Below are 21,222 nucleotides of genomic sequence, written 5' to 3'. Positions count from 1 at the left end.
CCAGTGAAGGGGCTTCCTAGTGTGTGGAAACCTTTCCTCCTTCACAGCTCCCTCCCAGAAGTGCAGGTCCCATCCCCATTGTTTTGTCTCTGTTTTTTCTTTTTTTTTTTCCCTACCCAGGTACGTGGGGAGTTTCTTGCCTTTTGGGAAGTCTGTGATCTTCTGCCAGCGTTCAGTAGGTGTTCTGTACGAGTTGTTCCATGTGTAGATATATTTCTGATGTATTTGTGGGGAGGAAGGTGATCTCCACATCTTACTCCTCCGCTATCTTGAAGGTCCTCTGTCCAGATTTTTTAATTATCCTCAGCAATGGGTGGGTCTAAATCACTTTGTCTGCTGTTACCAGAAACAAACGTTTCCTATAGTTATGTTTTCTTTGATCCATACAAATTAAAAATTTTTTTCATTTAAATTTTAAAGATTTTAAATTTTTAAATAAAAATTGGGATATCTGACTTTTATTGATGTATGAATTCACTCAAGACAAACATCTGGTAAAGCAGTTAGGGGACACTGACCCCTTAGGAAAAGCACTTGCTCTCAATTTGGCTACAGTCTTCCCTCCTCCCTAGTGTCTGTATCTGTCCACTTTATTTATTTAAATAACTTGCTATCCTGGCCGCTATAGCATTTTTATTTAAAGAAGACTTTAAAACTTAATGTGACTTTTTTGTTGTTCCTAGAATTTTGTTAGTAAATGAGATCTTCATTACTATAAAAGTTGGTCATTTTTATCCTTTTCTTCCACCATTTAGAAGTGTCAGCTTGGATATAAAGTAAATCATATTCCTTGTACTATTCCCATGAAGTCACTGAGCCTCTATCCAGCCAATGTCTTTCTTACCACCCTACAACCTAGCCTCTCCTATTAACTCTAAATCCACTAAGGATATTTATTTATAATCAGTCCTTTTTATTATTGCTGAAGAGAGAAAACTGGAAAGTATCCTCAGTCATCATTACAAGAGACTATTTGTTAAAAGTCCCTGTACTACCTTTCTGGCCACTTGGCGAGGCTTGTGAGATCTTAGTTCCCTGACCAGGGATCGAAACTGGGCCCTAGACATTGAAAGCGTGGAGTCCTAACCACTGGACCACCAGGGAATTCCAAAGTCCCTGCACTACCTTTGGTTCACATGGTAAATTTACTTCTCAGAGTCTATTTTTCCAGTTGGTGTAATCATGATTGTGCCTCTCATACCTCATGGAGTATAAGTAAACAGGAAAATATGAACCATATTAAAAATTATGTAAGATCAAAATCATTACTTAGACTTTAGTATCATTTTTTTATTGGTGTCAATCATTTTGTAAGCATACAGTGAAGAACCATTGTTGGCCATGTATTTCTGCTGTTTCATGCCCAAGTGTATCTTCAAAGTTATAGAAAGAATATATTGGTTCTCAAAGAGCTTAAATTTTATCTGGGAAGAGAGACAGCAGTATAAAGAAAGCAGTATAAAATATATATGAAATACTTCTATAGATGTAACATGATAGTATAAAAGGAAGTGTATTATGCCACTAGAATGCCAATTAGAAGAGCAATAAGAATTTGGGGGTTGTGAACAAGAAAGCCTCTTGAAAAAGGTTCCTGGGTGAGATTTTGAGGGAATTTTAGACATGAACTTATAGGAGAGAGAGGTGAAATTATTCTAGCAAATGGTATTTTTCACAAAGCTTTTCTTTCCAGAAGCTTATTAAGTTCACATTTATTCTTTTTCTGCAGAATTTTGAAGGAGATTTTGTACCATGTTGGCACAGAGTTGATTTTATTTTAATGCTCAAGAATATGTAGACAGTCAAGTGTACTATATTCAGAAATAGGAAATAAGAGAGAATAATGTGAATAGATAATCATCTCCAGTCTCAGTTCAGTCTTGGCATTTTCCTTCACTCTACTCAGTAGAAATATTTTACTTCTGTAGGAGATAATAAGACATTTAATATGTGGATACTGACCTTAAGGAGCTTACAATTGCTATTAGAGGTTTAGGCACCTAAGTGAGAAGTTAAACGATATGCAGTAGTTACCTAGACATTCTAGAAATGTCACAAGGTAGTGGCTGATAAATATTAAAAAATGTCAGTGCTGACAAGTCCTAGTATAGTTCATAGGAGGTAGAAGCTTTGGGAGCTGGCTTGGAGGAAAAGGGCTTCATGAAGGAGATGTAACTTAGAATCATTTCAGCAGGAAACCGTAGAGGTCCTCTAACCCAACTAGATGAATCCCTTCTGCCACATCACTAATCAATGGTTCTTTTTTTTTTTATCCTCTCCAGTAATAACAGAATTCACTTTCATGAGACATCCTGCTTCAAGCCCTTAAAGAGAATGTTCTTCCTTATGCTCAGCCTCAAATTAGCCTCCTTATTAAGTCTGATAGTGTTATCCAGAGCTTCCCAGCCCCTGTATCCATCATCCTCAGGTGCCCCAGTATACTACAGATGTGCCGGTTTATCTCTTCCCTTGGGCCCCCTAGCTGTCTTGCAGGGCCTGAAGTACCCATAGCACCAGGATGATGGCCATGAGAAACCTCCTGTGTTTATCCCAGTGCAATACTATGATCACTTCTTATTTATGCTCTGCTGTGAAAATGATTGTGAAGCATTGCTCAGTATAGTGTAGTGGTGAAGATAGACACGAGTTGGAATCTTGGCTCTACCAGCTACTTATTACTTCTAATACCTTGGGAAAAAGACAGTTCCAATACTCAATTTCTACATTGTAAAATGGGTATAATAATACTGGCTCCCTTATAGAGTTGGTCTAAGAATTAAAGATAACACATTAGGACAAATAAATACTATTATTGTCATTGGTTCTGCTTTTCCCTTTTTTAACCACAATATAGAATTCCTCTTCTATTCATAAACTTCAAATAATTTAAAGTTAGTTTTTGTTTCCTTTGAGTCTCCTCCTCTGGCTAAATATCCCAAGTTCCTTTAGCATCTCCTTGTCCAACGTGAGTTTAAGTTTCTTCAACTTCTTAATTGCTGTCTTCTGGACACTGCATGGTGTCTTTGGGCTCCCTTTTAAATATATAGTACTAAGAACAGAATGCACCCCAGCAAATGTGGCTTGATGAGCTAATCCTTGAAGCGTGGAGGGAATAGGGGAATGAGGAAAGGATATTCTCACTGGAAAACAGTGTAATTAATGAGCAAAGGAGAAAAAGCCATAATAGATATGTCATGTTTAGCAACAGATGGGCTTAACTGGCTAAAAGAGAGTCATAGTGAGAAAAGATTTAAAAGTGGTATATTACGAAGTCCCTGGAACTATGAGACTATGAATTCTATCAATATAAAGGAAAACCAACAAAATCATCATTATAGGAGATTGATCTATTATTTGAAAGCAAGCAACCACAGAATTTATGTGAGCTACTCACAAGCAGGAAGACGTTATATTATAACCCTTCTCTTGCTCCCCTTTGATAAAAACAATCAATAACCCTAGAATCACCCCAAAGGAGATGCTGAAAACTTGGAGACGATTCACAAACCGCACATTCTGTTTGGCTGTTGGCTGTCGCAGTGTTGGCTGTGGTTAGAAGAGGCTGGTGACCCAAAGAAGTTACTTTGTCCTGTCCTAGGAATCACATCTCAGTAGCTTCAACCTCCAGATTTCCTTTATTCCTAACCCTTTCTTTTCTTGCCTTCTGGTCCTTTTTCCATTCTTTCAATTTGCATAATGCTTAGGACCTTTGGGGGTTCATGCCACCTCTACCGAGTACTAGCTGTATGACTTAGGGCAAATTACTCAGCTTCTTCGTTATTCAGTTTCCTCTTTTGTAAAACCCCATCCTTACAAAAGTGGATTTTTACAGGACTTTAAAAATTAACTGTGGGGCTTCCCTGGTGGCGCAGTGGTTGAGAGTCCGCCTGCCGATGCAGGGGATACGGGTTCCTGCCCCGGTCCGGGAAGATCCCACATGCCGAGGAGCGGCTGGGCCCGTGAGCCATGGCCGCTGAGCCTGCGCGTCCGGAGCCTGTGCTCCGCAACGGGAGAGGCCACAACAGTGAGAGGCCTGCGTACCGCAAAAAAAAAAAAAAAAATTAACTGTGACCATTAAATGAGTTAATGTATCCAACGTGATTAGCAGAGAGCCTAGCAATAGTAAGTGCTATGTATGTTAATTATTGTTATTTTGGGTCATTATTATTCAAACACTCTGCTAGGCACAGGGGATGCAGAGGAGAACAGGACAATCCCTTACCCTCAATGTTCACATTTCTCCTGATTTTGTGACCAAGGCAATGACTTTGGAAGCACATTCTTGGATACAATTTATTAGCAATCATTAATTGTCTTTGTAACCCTGGATGAGGCACTTAATTCCTCTGAGCCTCTTTCCTTATCTGTAAAATGAGGATTAATAAAATCTACGTGGAGGATTTGTTCTGACTTTTAAACAAAACGAAATATGCATATTGCCTGGCACATAGTTGTAACTAAATATACACTCCTTCCCTCATAATCCTGTGGCCACACCTGAGGCTAGGGGACCTAAGCCTGAGTTTAAGAGCCAGCGATTTCTTCTAACGTGCCAGGCCGGAGCACGGAGGTATAGCGGGAACTCGTCTTCAGGAAGGGCAAAAACGAGAAGGTAGGACAGAAGAGAGACAGGAGGGAGGCAGAGAGGCCGAACCGCACTACATCTCCCGGGATGCTCAGCAAGAGGGAGAGCCGAGCCCCGCCCCGGCCCGCCCAACCGGCACAGCAGGCGCTGCCCACCCCACGGAGCCCGGCGGCGCGCAGAGGCTACAAGTGCTGCGGCTTGTGAGCGGGGTACTTTCCCGAGGAGCCGCGCAGGGACAAGCGCGCGGTGCTCGAGCATCGCTGGGTGGCCAAGGCAGGAGGTGAGTGGCGGAGAGAGGGACGGGGAGGAGGCGCTGGGGCGAGGGAGAGACCCCGAGAGCCTGGCCGAGCGTCCCCAGTCCTTGCCCAAGGTGCCTGCCTTGCCTTAGGGTATTTGGCGAACGCAGCCCAACACTGGGTACCTCGGCGGACACGGAGTTCACCCGGAATGGATTGACTGATTCCGCGAAGGACACCGCTGCCCGGAGCTCGCGGCGCGCCCTTCCCGCACAGCGCGCGCAGGACGGATCCCGAGGTCGCCTCCCCCAGACCAGCCTCGCCTGTGTCAGTTAGTTCCAATGCAAATATTAATGTCCTTAATTGCTGGCAGACGGACGAGGGAGAGTGCTGACCCCTCGTTTTGCGGTGCAGTTTTATTAACCGCGCTCTTAAACCAGAGACGAGAGGGAGTAGACTGAAGGAAAGAGCCTTTAGCTGGTCCCCTGGGATTATCCATTCTCCCCTGAGAATGGAAGCCCCGGATAACGGAGCTGCAAAGGAAATCGACTGTGCGGCTTGTTCCGATGGAACAAGCAGTCTCCCTTTTAAGAGAAAAAGAAGCAGGAGAAGGGAATTAAGTGGAGATTTCTCTCCCTCTTTGTTATAAATTGGAAGTCCCATAAGGGACTCTGCCGATTTTTATCTAAAGTAATCCAATTTGATGGGTTATTTGTGCCAAGGGTTAATCACAGCGCCTAATGTTTGAGGGAACTGCGAGATGATTTCTCATTTCAGTAATTGGTCAAACCCGTTATCATCGCTTCCTTCACTGAGGGATCCTGCAGTGGGGGTCTGTCCACCTACTAAAGGAAAGCTCTGGTTCAGTTGTGTTTTTCCTGCACCTGATTTTTTTTGTTTGCTTTTGTTTTGGGTTTGGTTTTTATCTGTTTTAGCCCCAGAGAAACGCCGATAATAGGAGAGAAGTGTGTGTGTGTCTGTGTGTGTGTGTGTGTGTGTGTGTGTGTGTGTGTGTGTGTTTTAAACAAACTCTAATGTAGAACAGAAAACATGTAAATTTCCTCTCCCATATTTTAAGTGAGTTGCCAGGTGGACTTTAGGTTAGCCTACCTGCGTTTCTGTGTGGGTTTACCAGCTGCTGGGATGTGGATTTTGAAGCATAATAAGCCTCCAAGACATGAGTTAAATCAGTTATTACCCTGAACTTGGAAGCAAAATAAAAAGGGCCCTTGCTTGAAACCTCTGTACTTGGTGATAGTGGAAAGTACATTTTTATTCCTCAGAAAGATGGCAGAGGCAGAGAAAGATGGGCAACTGGTTTTCTGCTCAACACAAACTTCTATCCCATAAATGTGCCTTGCTGTGGTGGGGCTGAGGGCATGTGACGGATACAGAGTTCCAGAGGTAACTCTGGAAATAGCTTTCCACCTATTTGCCTCAACAAAACTGTGACTCTGTGGGTTGATGATTTGTCTTTTATTGTCAGTTTACTTCTAGATTGGATTTGTGAAAACTTCTAGACAGTTGATTTCCTATACACATTTGTTAGCAAACCATGCCGAGGTAGAGGAACTCATATCCACTCAGACCCAGTGAGTGGGAGTAGCAGACCTATACCTGGAGCAGGCAGGTGTGTGTGTGTGTGTGTGTGTGTGTGTGTGTGTGTGTGTGTGTGTTTTGCAGAGATCACACAATGAGGTGTGTCGTCCATATACTTTTGGGTCCAGAACATGCTACCGCCATCTGGCAGTAAGCTGAGAATGGAAGCACTGTGAACAAGGCTGTGTGACTAGGGTCTCTGGATATACAAAGTGTAAGGTTAGGAGGGGTGGCTGATCAAGCTAGCCATCTTTCACCCATTTCAGAGCTACCCAGTCAAAATGCTGAGCCCCAGCTCCAACAGAGCCCAACTGAGAGTGACATACTGATTGGTTCACCCATGGTGACGCTCTAACACTAATCTGTCTTAGAATCTGTTCTGAACTACAGAGAGTCTAAACACTTATAATTTAACTGAATTGTTGAGAAGTCTGTGCTTCCCTAGATTCTTCAGAAAATCAGCAGCTCTGCTAAAAAAGGTCCCTGCTTTTCTCATTTGTATCTCTATGCAGGAAACCTGCCTTCTCGTTTGAGGGATCCTGTCACCGAAATGTGTGAGTCCTTGGATAAATTTGGCTTGGTGACGGCAATGCTTTCTTCAGAGACACTGCCACTTCCTCCATGTTCCTTTTCTACCCTGGCCTAAATTTCTCAGTGTTAATCCCTGTGATAAGTCAGAGGATTTGCCCTTCTCACACTTTCCCACCACTAGGTAGCCTCTCCTTTCTCTTACCTCTTTTAGGAGGAATTGGGGCTGAAGTGTCAAGACCTGTGGCTACAAAGGAGATGAGGGCCTCAGGAGCAATACTGCTGGTGGTACGGCCTTAGCTCCTGTTGGGTTCTTATCTAACTGTGTTGCTATTGGCAGACTTTCTGGAAGCTGCTGGGGGATGTCTGACTAGCTCCAATGGAGCTCCACTATCTTGCTAAGAAGAGCAGCCAGGCAGCCCTGTGTGATGCTGTGGACTGGAGTTCAGGAGGGCTTCCCAGGGACCAGGCAGATGCAGCAGCCACCAAAGCTGCTCTCTGCTGCCAGAGACATTGTACGTCGACACCAAGAGCACCAGAGAGGGAAGGGTCTAAACTTAGCCCTTCTCCAGCATCCCCTTCCCCCTCACTGCAAGACAGTGCTATTCAGCTAGACTTCTTGCCACCAGGGCTTCTCAACTCAGGGAACAACCAAATAACAGCAGAACAGAAAGTCTGTGACTGCTGTAGCCAGGAATTAGAAACCTCTTTTACCTATGTGGATGAGAATATCAACCTGGAGCAAAGGAACCGGCGTTCCCCTTCAGCAAAAGGGAGTAAGCACCTGGGAGACCTTGGCTGGGGAAATCCAAATGAGTGGTCCCCCGAGGCTGCCATATCGCTGATATCCGAAGATGAAGATGATGCAAGCTCGGAAGCCACCTCTTCAGGGAAGTCAGTAGACTATGGTTTCATAAGCGCCATCTTGTTCTTGGTCACTGGCATCTTGCTGGTGATCATCTCTTACGTTGTCCCACGGGATGTGACTGTGGATCCCAACACTGTGCCGGCCCGGGAGATGGAACGTCTGGAGAAGGAGAGCGCGAGGCTGGGGGCTCACCTAGACCGCTGTGTGATTGCCGGCCTCTGCCTTCTCACGCTTGGGGGGGTCGTTCTTTCCTGTTTGCTAATGATGTCCATGTGGAAGGGGGAGCTATATCGGCGTGACAGGTTTGCCTCTTCCAAAGAGTCTGCGAAACTCTACGGTTCCTTCAACTTCAGGATGAAAACCAGCACTAATGAAAACACCCTGGAGCTGTCCTTGGTAGAGGAAGATGCTCTCGCTGTACAGAGTTAATTCTGGTTGTGAACTTCTTGAGAGTCTGCCTTGGCATTTTATATGAACAGAACAAAGCAAAGCAAAACAAAACACAACACATTTCTTAAAATTAACAGTGCAGTTTATTTGCCTGGCGAGGAAAGTCTATTTCCCAAACGAACAGCCAGTGAGTGTTTTTGTTCTCTATGTACTTTTATTTAGAAGAAAAGCCATGTAAGATGCATGAAGAAACCACAACCAGCTTCACCAGTCCTCAAGAGCTGAGAGTAATTAATCTGTAATGGCCATCAGCTTCTACTTCTATAGCAAAATACTTCTAACAATCCAGTGTGCGAGCGATTTCTTTTACATGATATGGGATATTATTCTTTGGACACTAGGAGGTGTAGGATCAATTAGCAACCTATTTTGTGAAAAAGAATGTAAGCGCTAATCACATAATAAGGCTTACATTTAATTCTCAAAGGTGCTTATCCATTTTCTTGCTAAATTTATTCTTCCTGTAATTTGGCTAAACACTAAAATATGGGGTTTTGACTTTGAATATTTCGAAGCTTGAGGATACTGATTATTAAAAAATGCAAAAACACATATGTTATATTCAAAACTATTCCAGTACACAGAAGTGGTAACTAAGTCATTAGAATAAACTTTCTAGTAAAATAAAATTATATAAATCAAACAATCTGAATTTAACCCAGAGTGGTAGTGTCAGATATGAGGCAGTGTCACATGCCCATTTTCTAGATGAAGTAAAATTAATTGCTGATATAAATTTCATTTTCTGTTTGTGATTTAGCTATCATACTGGTTATGCGCACTCTTGAAGTCTTTCCTGGTTCTCACACCAGAGAGGCAAGAATAAGATGTTTTTATCCTATTTCCAGATATCTAAGCATCTAGGCAGGTTGACTCATGATTGGCTCAGGCACACTCCCAGGTGACATTTTGTTGTTGTTTGGAGAAAACCTCCAATACAAGTGCAGCTAGACTCTTGGGGACCGTGCCTAGAAACTGGTGTCATTTACTCAGGCCAAGCAACAAGTCATTGCGCCAGGATGGCAGCAGTCCTTAAGCTCACAGCCAAAAATATTAAAATGAGAAGAGAGAGAGACAGACTAAACACACTGACTCAGTGGGAACTGCACTCCTCACCAGAATCCACCTGCCCCTAACAATGGTCTAGGCATCATTCTGAGCACCTAATATCCAGGCCCTGAGCACCTGTGAGATCTTGCCTCATGCATTCAAACTTGCTTGATTAGAAGCACCGTGAGCAAAACAGTAAATACTTTGTAAAACACACACCTAGCATCCATGCTAACTCAGCGTCTTGGTACGGTTATGGTTCAAGAAGGGGATGGGGAATGCAGCCTCAGAAATATCTTGCATTTTAGAATTCTTCTCTGAGGTGTTTCCAACTTCCCACTTCAAGAGTGGTTTTAGTTTCCATTACTGTGTTACCAGGATCAGTGGGGCCATTCTTAAAGAGGACTGGAGCTGGGAATTGGGGTGGGAGGGCAGGAAAGGGGAGGTGAGAAAGTGATTTCTTTGTAGATTCTAAAGCCTAATTCTAATGTCTGAAGTTTTTGTTGTTATTGAAGACTGTGGAATATGTGGGTGACTTTGGCTGGCAGAGTGTGTGAGTCAGGATATTTATGTGAGTGAGCTCTTGTGGGTGTCAGATTGATTTGATGAGTTAGGTACACTATGTGTTAGTAAGGGTTAAAGCGAAATGCAAAAAGAGAAGATCAGAGGATAATAAAAATAGTGAGGACAGGTGTGTGAAAGAATTATTAGGTTAAAATGGTAAATTATATGGACATCAGAGGAAGCTGGATGTAGCTGGATTACCTTATCCTATGTAACAGACTATTACTGATTTGGAAATAGTTGGTATAATATAGACATGATTTCTGTTTTCTACCGCTTTTTGAACAAACTTTTGTTTTACTGTGACTCTCATGTGTTGAGGCCGGCTTAACAGCAGTATAAATTTCATATTCTGAGGTTTACATATAAATTTTCAGATTCTAGCCTGCTTGAGGATCTACTTTGCGTGACGTTGAGGCAATAAGGGAATAATCTCCTTGGCTTCGTGAGTAGGTCTGAGCTGTGTGTTTTTTTAAAATATACTTTTAAAAAATACGTGTTTATTCAGAGATGCTAAATGGCATCAGCTGAGTTTTGTTTTTATTTATTGATGAAACAGGATTAATTAGTCAAATTGCAGACAAACAATTAATGAGCAGCCTGATTTTCAGCTTCTGAAGTAAGACAAATTTGAGAATCAGGTGTTAGGACGTTTTTTCAGTTCTGTAAAACTGATGCTAGAGGAGAAAAAGTCAAAGCTCTTCCTTTGGAAGCAATTAATGAATGTTGTAGTGCTACCAAACTACATATAGTTCTGATGTGATCTAAAGGATATATATTCCTACATATATATCCATATAAATATATGTATATATCCCAATTAGGAAAAAATATTCAGGGAAAAAAAGACTTAGAATATATTTCTTCCTTTTCTTCCTTAAACTTTTAAAATTGAAATATAGTAAGTATATGCTTACTTATGTCAACATTATTTAAATCTGCTCGTATATAGGGCAGATATATAGGGCATATCTCTTTTAACTTCTCCTTTTATGTGGGCAGACCATTACTCCAAAAGGAACCAATTCAGAACATCATCTGGGTGTCTCCTCTAGTGCTGTGTTGACATGATTTAGACAACTGCCTTAATCAGTTATGATTTCCCCAGGTATTCAGATGTGTAGCTCTAGTTCATCCTGTCAGTGCCTAAATTCAAGAAAAAGATTAACTGAATTTAAAGTGATGGTAACACAGGTAACAAAAAACCCTGAACTTTAGACACTGTTTTTTCCAATCTGATAAAGAGGGTTTGGGGCTCTAAATATATTTATTTAGAAGTACTTTGGCAACATCAGGTGATACTGTTATAGTCACTGAACAGACCATAGCTATGGTGCTGGTCTTGGAGCCTTCCTGGAGATTTGTGACTTTACGCCTATCTCTTTAACATGGTGCTGGTTGTTATCTATGAGAGCTTTTATTGCTAGACCTGGAGAAGCAGAACTCTTTTTGCAGAGGTCCATAGTTTAGGTCTTTAACTTTTTACCAGGTTTTAGAGTCACCTTCCTATCTTAAAAGAAGACAGCTCATTGTTCAGCGTTGAGACCCAAAGCGGTGAGTACTACAAAGAAAGCTGCCTTTCTCTATTACTACCGGGATCTACAGGCTGCTAACGAACAGTTTGTCTTAATGACTTTAATAAAAACTGTTCCTTTTTAGTTCACCTTAAACTGTTTGTGGCAGAGCTGCCGTGATTTCTTTGCAATGTTGTGTGTCCTTTTTAGCCATCTGGAGCTCCTAAAGCAGACCATCTCATATGATGTACTGGCTCCCTCATAAGAAGAATGTCTTTCCTCCAGGCTCCCCATTTCATAGCTGGTTTGTAGTTTAGAGGATTACAGGACTCCTTGGAACCATGAAATTCTTGGTGGCTGTGGGTGTTTTTACCCACAAAATTGCCATGCCCCTTGATGCTATACTACCTAGCTACTTGCCTTGCTATCAGTCTCACATGCTTTACTGTCTGCTTAAAATATGAGTCCATCCCTCTCATACTTAATTGTTTTAGGGACCCAACTGGACCAGTACTGGCACATGTCCTTCGAGGTGCAAATTTAGACAAAGAGACTGCCCTACCAAATTCCTTTGTGCCTTCCCTTTGCTGCTGGGCATAAGGATAAATGAGTGAGTGAGAATTATGTCAGTTGAATATCAGGAATTAAAGGTGTGAATCCAAGTGGCTCTACTTTTTGTTACTTCTTTGTGAGAGGCAAAAATTCTGGGCAAGAAGATTTGAACATTTTAGGCTTCATCTTTCACACGTGCAATGACAGGCACATGCAAAACCTGTATTATTCACATAAAGTTAAACAACAAATGTTCTATGTATATATTAGGGGAAGGTTTTCCAATCTGAAGGCCAGATTCCATTGCAGCAATAACTGCTACCACAAAAATGTGGTCTGACAAAAGAGATTCACAACCTTCACCAATGGTTCACCTGTTCAGCAAGATAATACCACCAACTATATTCCACTGTGACAAAGGAATAAGACAGATCCTTATAGTTCTCTGTAATGGGGTTTACCCTTTCCCAGAATTGGGCATAAAGAATGACTACAATAAAAAGAATTACGATGAAATCTCACTGGCTTTTCTCAGTATAAAATGATTTGTAAAGAGAATTGACATATCGGCTTTCAGCTGATTTTCAGCCATATCATTTTATGGTTCATAGTATTCTATAATATTCTTTCCTTCCAACTTTCGTATGGGCATAAGCCTTGGGAAGTAATTGGCCTGACTTGTGCACTAGCACTGTAAAAAGTAAGATGTTATTTTAAACATAAAAAACTGAGTTCAAAAATCCATGGGTTACTTTTAAGAGTGCACCTATCATTTCTGTTTGCTAGTGTGCAAGTTTATGTACACTCAAGTCTATGTATCTACTAGAAGAATATTTTATAATTATAGAACTGTAACATTTAAAGCTATCATTAGAATAATTTTCTTATAGGAAACTTGGCATGCCTTAATGTTGACTTTAAGGACAAGAGAAGTCTTTCACAGGTCGTGAATGAAGAATTTGCCATCAACCTCAGAATGAGATGCCATAATTATATGGATTGTTTTGGTTATTCAGCTTCCTGCAGATGCTTAACTTACATTTTTAACCTCCCAATTTTAGGCTCATAAAAGTGTGGCGTATTTAGAAATCATTTTACCATGATTATTATTTTATTTCAGGGAAATATGAGTAGCAGACAGTGTTTTCCTCTGCTTTATTAATTCTCCTGTGTTTCAGGAAGAGCCAGCCTTGTTTTCCCACTACCATCTTCATGCTTCCTAGCCAGGCTCCAAAAAAATGTCATACAAGAAAGCAAAGATAGGTTATTCTATATAGTGTATTGAGAGTTTTAGTTTTATGGTTCTCATCGTGCTTTAAATTTTACTGTTCTTGCCAAACAAGAAAAATAATTTGATGTTGATTATTTGTTTTTGATATTCTAAAAGGGCAGTTATTAAGGTTCTTGGCTTTTTATTAGGGCATTTGATGCCATATATGTTAATAGCAAGTGTGTCATATCATTTTAAAATAAAACTATTTATTAAGATGTTTTATTGTGTTTGTTAACTTTCATGTAAATCTGAATCTTTAATGCTGATTTGATCTTTTAAAATTATATTTCAAATTATCTGTCGAAAAAAATTAGAAGTAATATTTACCCCTGATTCAACCATAATATTCTTCTTGCTACCATATAATTGGACAATGTAAACTATGCCTTTTGTTTTTACTTTATATGAAATAATGAAAGCTATTAGGGTTTCTCTAAGTTCTTCAAAAAAATACAGGAATAGATATTTTAAAAACACTTACCTAAAAAATCTAGAAAGCTTTTAGGTGAGAAACAAATAACTGGATTAGCTTGTGCCCCTGTTCTTAATCATTTTTAAATCTAATATTGATCTCTATTTTCATTTGAGAGATGGATAAGAATTTATATAATTAAGTGGAACTTTATCCTTATTTTGTATAACTGCTGTCAAGGTTGAGAATCCTAAAGCGACAATTTGAAGTGAAGCCCCATATATTGCTCCACTCATTTAAAACAAAAATTGGATCAAGATTCTTATCTATTATAAAGAAAGAAAATCTAGACTTTTTTCATATGTATTTTTTGCTAGAAGACCTTTTTTAAGTTAACTACCTCTGGTCATTCAGGATGAGATACACGACGCTGCTACAACTCCATAGTCTCTTGCTACCTGACCCTGACAGGTCAGCAGGGAGGCTCTCAGGGACCCAATATGATGCAACTACCTTTTCAAATGTTACTGGTTGTCCAGCTAGAGGGAAAAAGAATCTGAAAGGTCTCAACAGGCATTGTTCCGCCTCACAACTTGTTAGCCAGGACTAGTTACATAGTCCGACTCATGCCAGGAAATACATTTCTAACATGTGCCCTGAAATGGCACACATCTGAGCCATGGTTTTTTCATCTGTAAAACAGGAATAATACTGTTTACTTTGCAGGACTCTGATGAAACTTAAGATAAGTGAGACAAAGGCTGAGAGAGAAATCCTGTTTGGTGTTCTATCATTAGATCCACATTATCTTTAGCGGGCTGCTTTGTAACAGCAGAACCTGGGTTTTTGGAAGTACTTGGGAACCATGATCATGTTGATTAAGTACTGCTGACAAATTACTGTATTGGGTCATCACCAGGATCCAAAATAATCTCTTCCTCTTCTTTCTTCTTTTCCTTTTCTCCTTCTTCTTCTCTTTTCCTCTTCTTATCCTCCTCTTCCTTTTCTCTCCTCTCTCGTCCTTCACCAGCATCATCAACTATGTGGAAACCATTAATTTGCAGGTCTTTTATTTCTACCATCGTAGATATGTCCAAGAAAGAAAATTATATTTCCCTTCATGAGACAGAAAATAATCTGGAAGACTGTCTTTTGCTTAATTGTGAAGCCAACTGTGTGCTAATATCTTGTACCATAGTCTTCCATACCTTGAATAGCCATAGTTCCAATCATCAGCATGCTACATGGCAGAAAACTCAGTTATCTTTTTGAATAGAACCGTTTTGCCACAGAAAAGTCCAACAAAATCCATTTATTTGGTTAAAAAAAAAATATTTTTACATTCATAGTGTTAAAACTTAAATGATTCTATTCCGTGAGCACTCTGGCAAAAGGCTGTTCTTCACTGCTATTTATCTAGACCTGAGTGTGTGTGTGCTTATATTAAATCTACCTTTGAATTCTATTTGAATTGCCCACACTCTGCCAAATTAGGAAAATTAACTGTTCTGGAATACAGATGACATTTAGAACAATTGCCAAAAATTAAACTCATTTTCCCTTGATGCTTAAATGGCATAGGCAGCAATGCCCCTGCTGCTGAGTGGATGCATAGCAGAGAAACCAGGGTCACCAGAGAAGGAAGAGGGCAAAGGCAGGACCTGGTTGCAAACAGAATAAAAGGTGTTGCTAGATTTTAAACCGTAATAGGTGAGGCTGAGAGAGACTTCGAGAGAAAAAGTTTCTTTAATGACACAACCTTATATCAAAGATCATATTAAGGGCATAGCTGTTTTGGATAATCTCAAAAGAGCCATCATTAAGCTGAGAAAGAGAAGCCGGGGTCAAGAAGCTAGGAAACTATTCGGGCTGGAGGCAGGAAAATCTTGAGTATGGTTAATGGCACATGAAGCTAATGGAAGCAAGTAGCAGAGAAGTCTAAGTTGCTGAAGGAATTTTATTGCCAAAGAAGCCCTTAAATATTTGAGCCTTAAAAAACAACACTTGGGCCCCAATACCTGTACTAGCAGGAAGCAGTCCTGAACGTTTGTACAGGACCTAAGGAGGGCATACTCCTGAATATCCATTTTAGATGTGGCCAGAAAAGGCAAGGAAGAAACAAACTCCTGGAAGCTTGAACAGGAGCTTTGGGGAATAGCAGACAAGTGAATTTCTTCCAGAAATCAGAACAAAGCCTAATCAAGGAATTTACCCACCCCCTAGGACAAAAGGACTGTATAATACCTGACAGAGTTTCAGCATTTCTATGGATCAATGATATGATTATCATGTCCCTGTTACTACCATCATTTTATATTGTATATGAGGGATAACTTGTCTTCCTAGTTTCCAGTTTTTTAGATCCCAAGAAGAGACATCCAGGTCTTATGCAGAAGACTGTGCACATCCTGGAGGTGTTGGACCTGGAGCTGGAGGCAATATCTAGATGGACCTTTTAGTCATCCCCCTTGGGAGTTGAGTATGCTCTGTGTGTAAGGAGAAGGGATAGACCATGGCAGGTTGACCAAAGATCATACCCCATTTCCTTTGTGTAGAGTTGTTGCTAGAGAGCAGTGGCCCAATGGGGTACTACACTTCCCAGCTTGTTTTTCATTTAGGTGAGGCCAAATGACTAATTTGCACCAATGGAATGTGAGCAAAGTGATGTGTATCACTTCCTGGATGAGGTAGTTAAGAAAGCTGCATACTTTTGTTCATTTCCCTCCCCAATCTGGTGGCTGAATTAAGCAGGTGGTTAATTTTATGTGTCAACTTAACTGAACTAAATGATGCCCAGATAGTTGGTAAAACATTATTTCTGGATGTGTCTGTAGGATGTTTCTAGAAGAGACTAACTTTTGAATGGGAAGTCTGAGTAAAGAAGATTGCCCTCACCAATGTGGGTGGGCATCATCCAATCTGTTGAGGACCTGGATAAAACAAAATGGTAGAGGAGGGGTGAATTTGTTCTCTACTTATGCTGGGACATCCATTTTCTCCTGCCCTCCAACATTGGTGCCCCTGGTTCTTGGGCCTTCAGACTCAGACTGGGACTTACATCATTGGATCCCCTGGTTCTTGGGCCTTTGGGTGTGGACTGGAACAACACTATCAGCTTTTCTGGGCCTCCAGTTTAAGTCAGCACACTGTGGGACTTCTCAGCTTCTGTAAGTGCGTGAGCTAATCCCTCATGATAAGTCTCTTTCTAAATATCTATGTCTATACTAATTTATCTATCATCTATTGGTTCTGTTTCTCTGGAAAACACTGACTAATACACTGCCCAAGAAGAACTTTGAAGCCACAATGAAGATGACAAATCCTCCATTAGCAAGGTTTGGGATGAGTGTGGGCGGTGCGGGGTGCTGTCTGCTCCACAGTTATCAGGAACCTATGCTAATAGGGGCTCTGTCATCTTCAGCATATGACTTCCGAGATCACCCTGGTTGTCAAGATTTAGCCAGCAGACAGAAAAAGAGACAGCATGGAGGCTTTCATTTCAGTTGGTTAGCACTCAACCTTATTGCCACATCTAACTGCATTTCCCAGCAGTTAGATGTGAAATGTCATCCAGCAGTAATATCCAGGAAAAAGAAGAAATGGCTTTGATGGACAGCTAGCTAGTCTCTGCCAAAATGTGTGACCTGGTTGTAGTCAATTTCCTGATTGATATTTTCCAATTATTTTCTTCAATTTTGCTTAACAAAATTTTCCTCTAATTAACTATGAGTATTTGACTTGTTTTTTTCTCAAGTGAATTAGGTTAAGTATCTCATTGTATATCATGTTCAATTATCCCCGAACTTAATGACTTAAAAGTAAACTTTTATTATTTGGGAGGAGGTTAGCTGTGTGGGTTTGGCTTGGGTCTCTCATAAGGTTGCAGTCAAGATATTGGCTGGGGCTGCAGCATTTTAAGGCTTGACTGGGACTGGAGGAGTCAATTCCAAGATGGCTCATTCACAATGCTGGCAAGTTTGTGCTGGCTGTTGGTAGGAGACCTTGAGTTCTTAACATGTGAACCTCTCCATAGGGCCTCTTGAGGTTCCTTAAAACATGACTGCTGGGTTCCCCTAAAGAGTGTGATACTAAATAGAAGGAGGATGCTGCAAAGTTTCCTATGGCCAAGTTTTAGAAGTCAAACACTGTCCCTTCCATCACATTCTATATAGTCACTAAATCCAGCCCACATTCAATGAAGGGGGAACTAGGCTCCATCTTATGAAGGGAGGAGTGTCAAAAAAAAAAGTGTGTCTATATTTTAAAACCTTCACACTTAGAGTTTTGATTTTTCTAAATCTTTTCATCCTCTTTAGTGTTGCTAATATAATACTTCTTTACCTACTAGGTACTTTAATTAACTCCTTTACTTAATTACTTTTTTAATTAACATTCCCATTTTTAGGAATGTTAATTACATCTTTTATTTAGGATGTATTAATGGGAGCACTGAATTTGATCTTTAAAAAGTCAACTGACTTTGGGTCTTGCAGAGAAAAATTAGGCTCTCAAGCCCAAATGGAGAGAGATATAGGTCAGTGGATGTGGGCTATAATTAACAGTAAACTGACCTTGAGAGAAGAGCCAAGCATTCCACTTCAAAATATAAGATGTGCATCATGATTTGGGGAAAAACCTCCAGTTCCAGTTTCTTTTTCTCCTTTGCAGTAACAAATCTGTCCAATTCTCTCAATCAAAACACCAATGGTTATCTATTATGGTGGAAAGTCATTATTACATCATAAAAACAAGTGATTTACTAAAGTGATGCTTAAAGAGGTTAATGATGAAAACTAACACTATTGAGTGCTTATAATGTGCCAGGCCCCTGTTTTCGTATTTAATCCCCACAACAATGCTATGAGGTAGGTACTCTGATTACCCTGATGTTATCCATGAGCAAAGTTAGATTTACCATTACCAAGAAATTATTAGTTTGCCCCAATGATTAGCTTTGACACAAAGTTCATAAATGGCAGGGTTGGGGTTCAAACCGAGAGTTTGGTTAATAAACTTGCTTAAGGTTAAAGCTAGTAAATGGTGGAGCTGAGACTTCCCACCCAAGTCTGACACAAAAATCCATGCTCTTTGTATCTATACTAAGCTGCCATTTACTTCTGTAGTTCTTTTCACCTGAACCACCTGTCCTTCCCTCTGCCAAGGCCAACCTCATTGATGATTACTCACATCATCATTGATCTCTCCTTTCTTTAAATGACCATAGCACTTAGTATCTATATCTGTATTACACAATTCACCCAGTGTAGGCTGCCTTGTATCGATCACTAATTGTTTCATGGCTTAGACGTTTCTCTCCGGTTAGACTTTAAACTCTGGGAGGGCAAGCACCTCTCTTACCTCCTAGTACCTAGATTAATACTTACTCATACCAGTCACTTGATGATTATTCATGACTTGCATAAATAGGAACATGATAAATTCTCCTGATTTATAAATTCTTGCCAAAACAAGTAGTCTGGCCCCAATACTAAGTAGCCCCTTATCTTGGAAACCAGGGTAAGAAAAGAACCCAAGAAAGCAAAAAAACCCTAGAGGAGAGCCACAGAGTGGATTAAAGTTAGAAAGCATGACACAAAGGAAAATGTAAAAGAACAATAACTTCCAATTATACAGCCAAAGACTAAGGCATAACTTAATAAAAATTCACTAATTTTGATATTCAGAAACATTCACTTCCACCAGGAATCAAAACATTCAAATTAGCATCTTAAACATGATTTTTATCATTAAATTGGGAAGTTTTTCCTTTTTTAAAAGTAATATTTAGGGCTTCCCTGGTGGCGCAGTGGTTGAGAATCTGCCTGCTAATGCAGGGGACACGGGTTCGAGCCCTGGTCTAGAAGGAGCCCACATGCCACGGAGCAACTAGGCCCATAAGCCACAACTATTGAGCCTGTGCTCCGCAACAAGAGAGGCTGCGATAGAGGCCAGTGCACCGCGATGAAGAGTGACCCCCGCTTGCCACAACTAGAGAAAGCCCTCGCACAGAAACAAAGACCCAACACAGCAAAAATAAATAAATTAATAAATTCCTACCCCCAACATCTTCTTAAAATAAAAAAAGTAATATTTAATGTTGCCATGAGAGATGCTGTCTCATACACTGCTTCATAGGAGCATCAATTAATACATTTCTTTCTGGAACACAAATTAACAGTTTGTACCTGAAGTCTTCAAAATATCCTTTCAAGAAAACTTAGAGTAGAAATATTCAAGGAGGTAGATAAAAAATTATTTACCAAGATATTTATCACTGCATTAGCTAAAACAAGGAAATACTGAAAACAATCTCATAGCTCAATAATAGGGGGATTGCTGAGATGGGGTAAGCCCATAAAATGAATTGCTGTAAAACACCTAAATATGATTTTCAAAGATTTTTAAGGACATTGAGATATTTTCAAAGATATTTAAAGATATTTTATGGATATGCCCATAAAATAACATTAAGTGAAGAAGTTCATGATGTAGACCCTTTTCTCAAATAGAGCATCATCCCAATCATATGCAATCTGTGTGATTTATATATACATAGGACAGAAGGAAACATCAAAATGCAAACAGTTATCTCCAGAGTGAGGTTATTGGTGATTTGTTTCTTTTGTTGTTTTTTCTAAATTTTCTTTCCTTTTTATTTTTTAAAGTACTTTCAATTTTTAACAAATATTTTTATAATACTATATGCCAATATTTATTCAAGAGATTTACAGATATTAACTCATTTAATTTAATCCTCATAAGAACCCTATGAAGTAGGTACTGTTTGATGATGAAACTGAGGCACGGAGAGGTTTAAAAATTTCCCCAAGGTCACACAGATAGTAAGCTGTGGAAGCAGGATGTGAGCCCATGCACTTAACTATACTCTGATTGTGAAAATCTTTTGAAACCAGAAAATAAAATAAAATAATTTTTAGTTGGAGAAAATTATGAGTTAATTATACAGACTCCTCTGGGCTAATATAAGAAGGTAAGAAAGCAACATGAAGAATTCAGTTATTCATTAGGAAAGACTATTCTGATATCCAGGCAATGAGTTATAAGGCAAAATGTGGGAAGTTCTCAGTGAGGCAATAAAAATGGGATTGGTGGTCGTCTGGTATATGTAATGTCTTCTTGCTGAGATTGGTGGTGTGACTCTCAAGGTCCCTGCCAGGCCTATGATTCAGTGATTCATGAAATAATAAAGCAGAGTTGGATGACCCAGTTTGTCCCCTAATTATATTTATACTCTCATCCTTTAAAGGAGTCACATAGATGAGACTCTCCTTCCTGTAAATATAATAATTTAATTTTTTAAATCTACAACTTAGAATAACATACATAATCTAAGTACTTTCTAAGAAGAGAGAGAGAATCCACTGTTTTCTCACCTTTCTTCTCAGACTTGAATAAGTCGACTGAGGAAAATATAGTAGAAAGAAGAATTCGTCAGCACATTGTCAGGTAAGTATAAGGATTACACCATATAAATAGCTACGATGAATAATTTATTTGATAGCTAGATGGCATCATTTGGTCTGAACTGTACTTCATCAGTTTTCCTTCCTCTTCTTTTAGGGCTTTTATG

At 40.0% G+C, this 21,222-nt stretch overlaps 2 protein-coding genes across 2 annotated transcripts in view; one reads left to right on the top strand and one right to left on the bottom strand.

Annotated features, from left to right (window-relative positions):
* Positions 1-21,222, bottom strand: part of TRHR (thyrotropin releasing hormone receptor) — a 344,936-nt gene that overhangs the window by 262,380 nt on the left and 61,334 nt on the right. The gene's annotated exons all lie outside the window — the stretch shown is intronic.
* On the top strand, positions 6,712-10,651 carry TMEM74 (transmembrane protein 74). Its single transcript, XM_027131610.1, has one exon. The coding sequence runs from the start codon at positions 7,328-7,330 to the stop codon at positions 8,243-8,245; it is 918 nt and encodes a 305-aa protein (XP_026987411.1). The 5' UTR covers positions 6,712-7,327; the 3' UTR covers positions 8,246-10,651.

The sequence above is a fragment of the Aethalodelphis obliquidens genome, unplaced genomic scaffold (assembly GCF_003676395.1).
Source record: "Aethalodelphis obliquidens isolate GAN/ISIS:26980383/991018 unplaced genomic scaffold, ASM367639v1 scaffold39, whole genome shotgun sequence".
NCBI lineage: Eukaryota > Metazoa > Chordata > Mammalia > Artiodactyla > Delphinidae > Aethalodelphis > Aethalodelphis obliquidens.
Note: the sequence above shows the minus strand (reverse complement) of the source record. Positions and strands in the feature narration are given on the sequence as shown.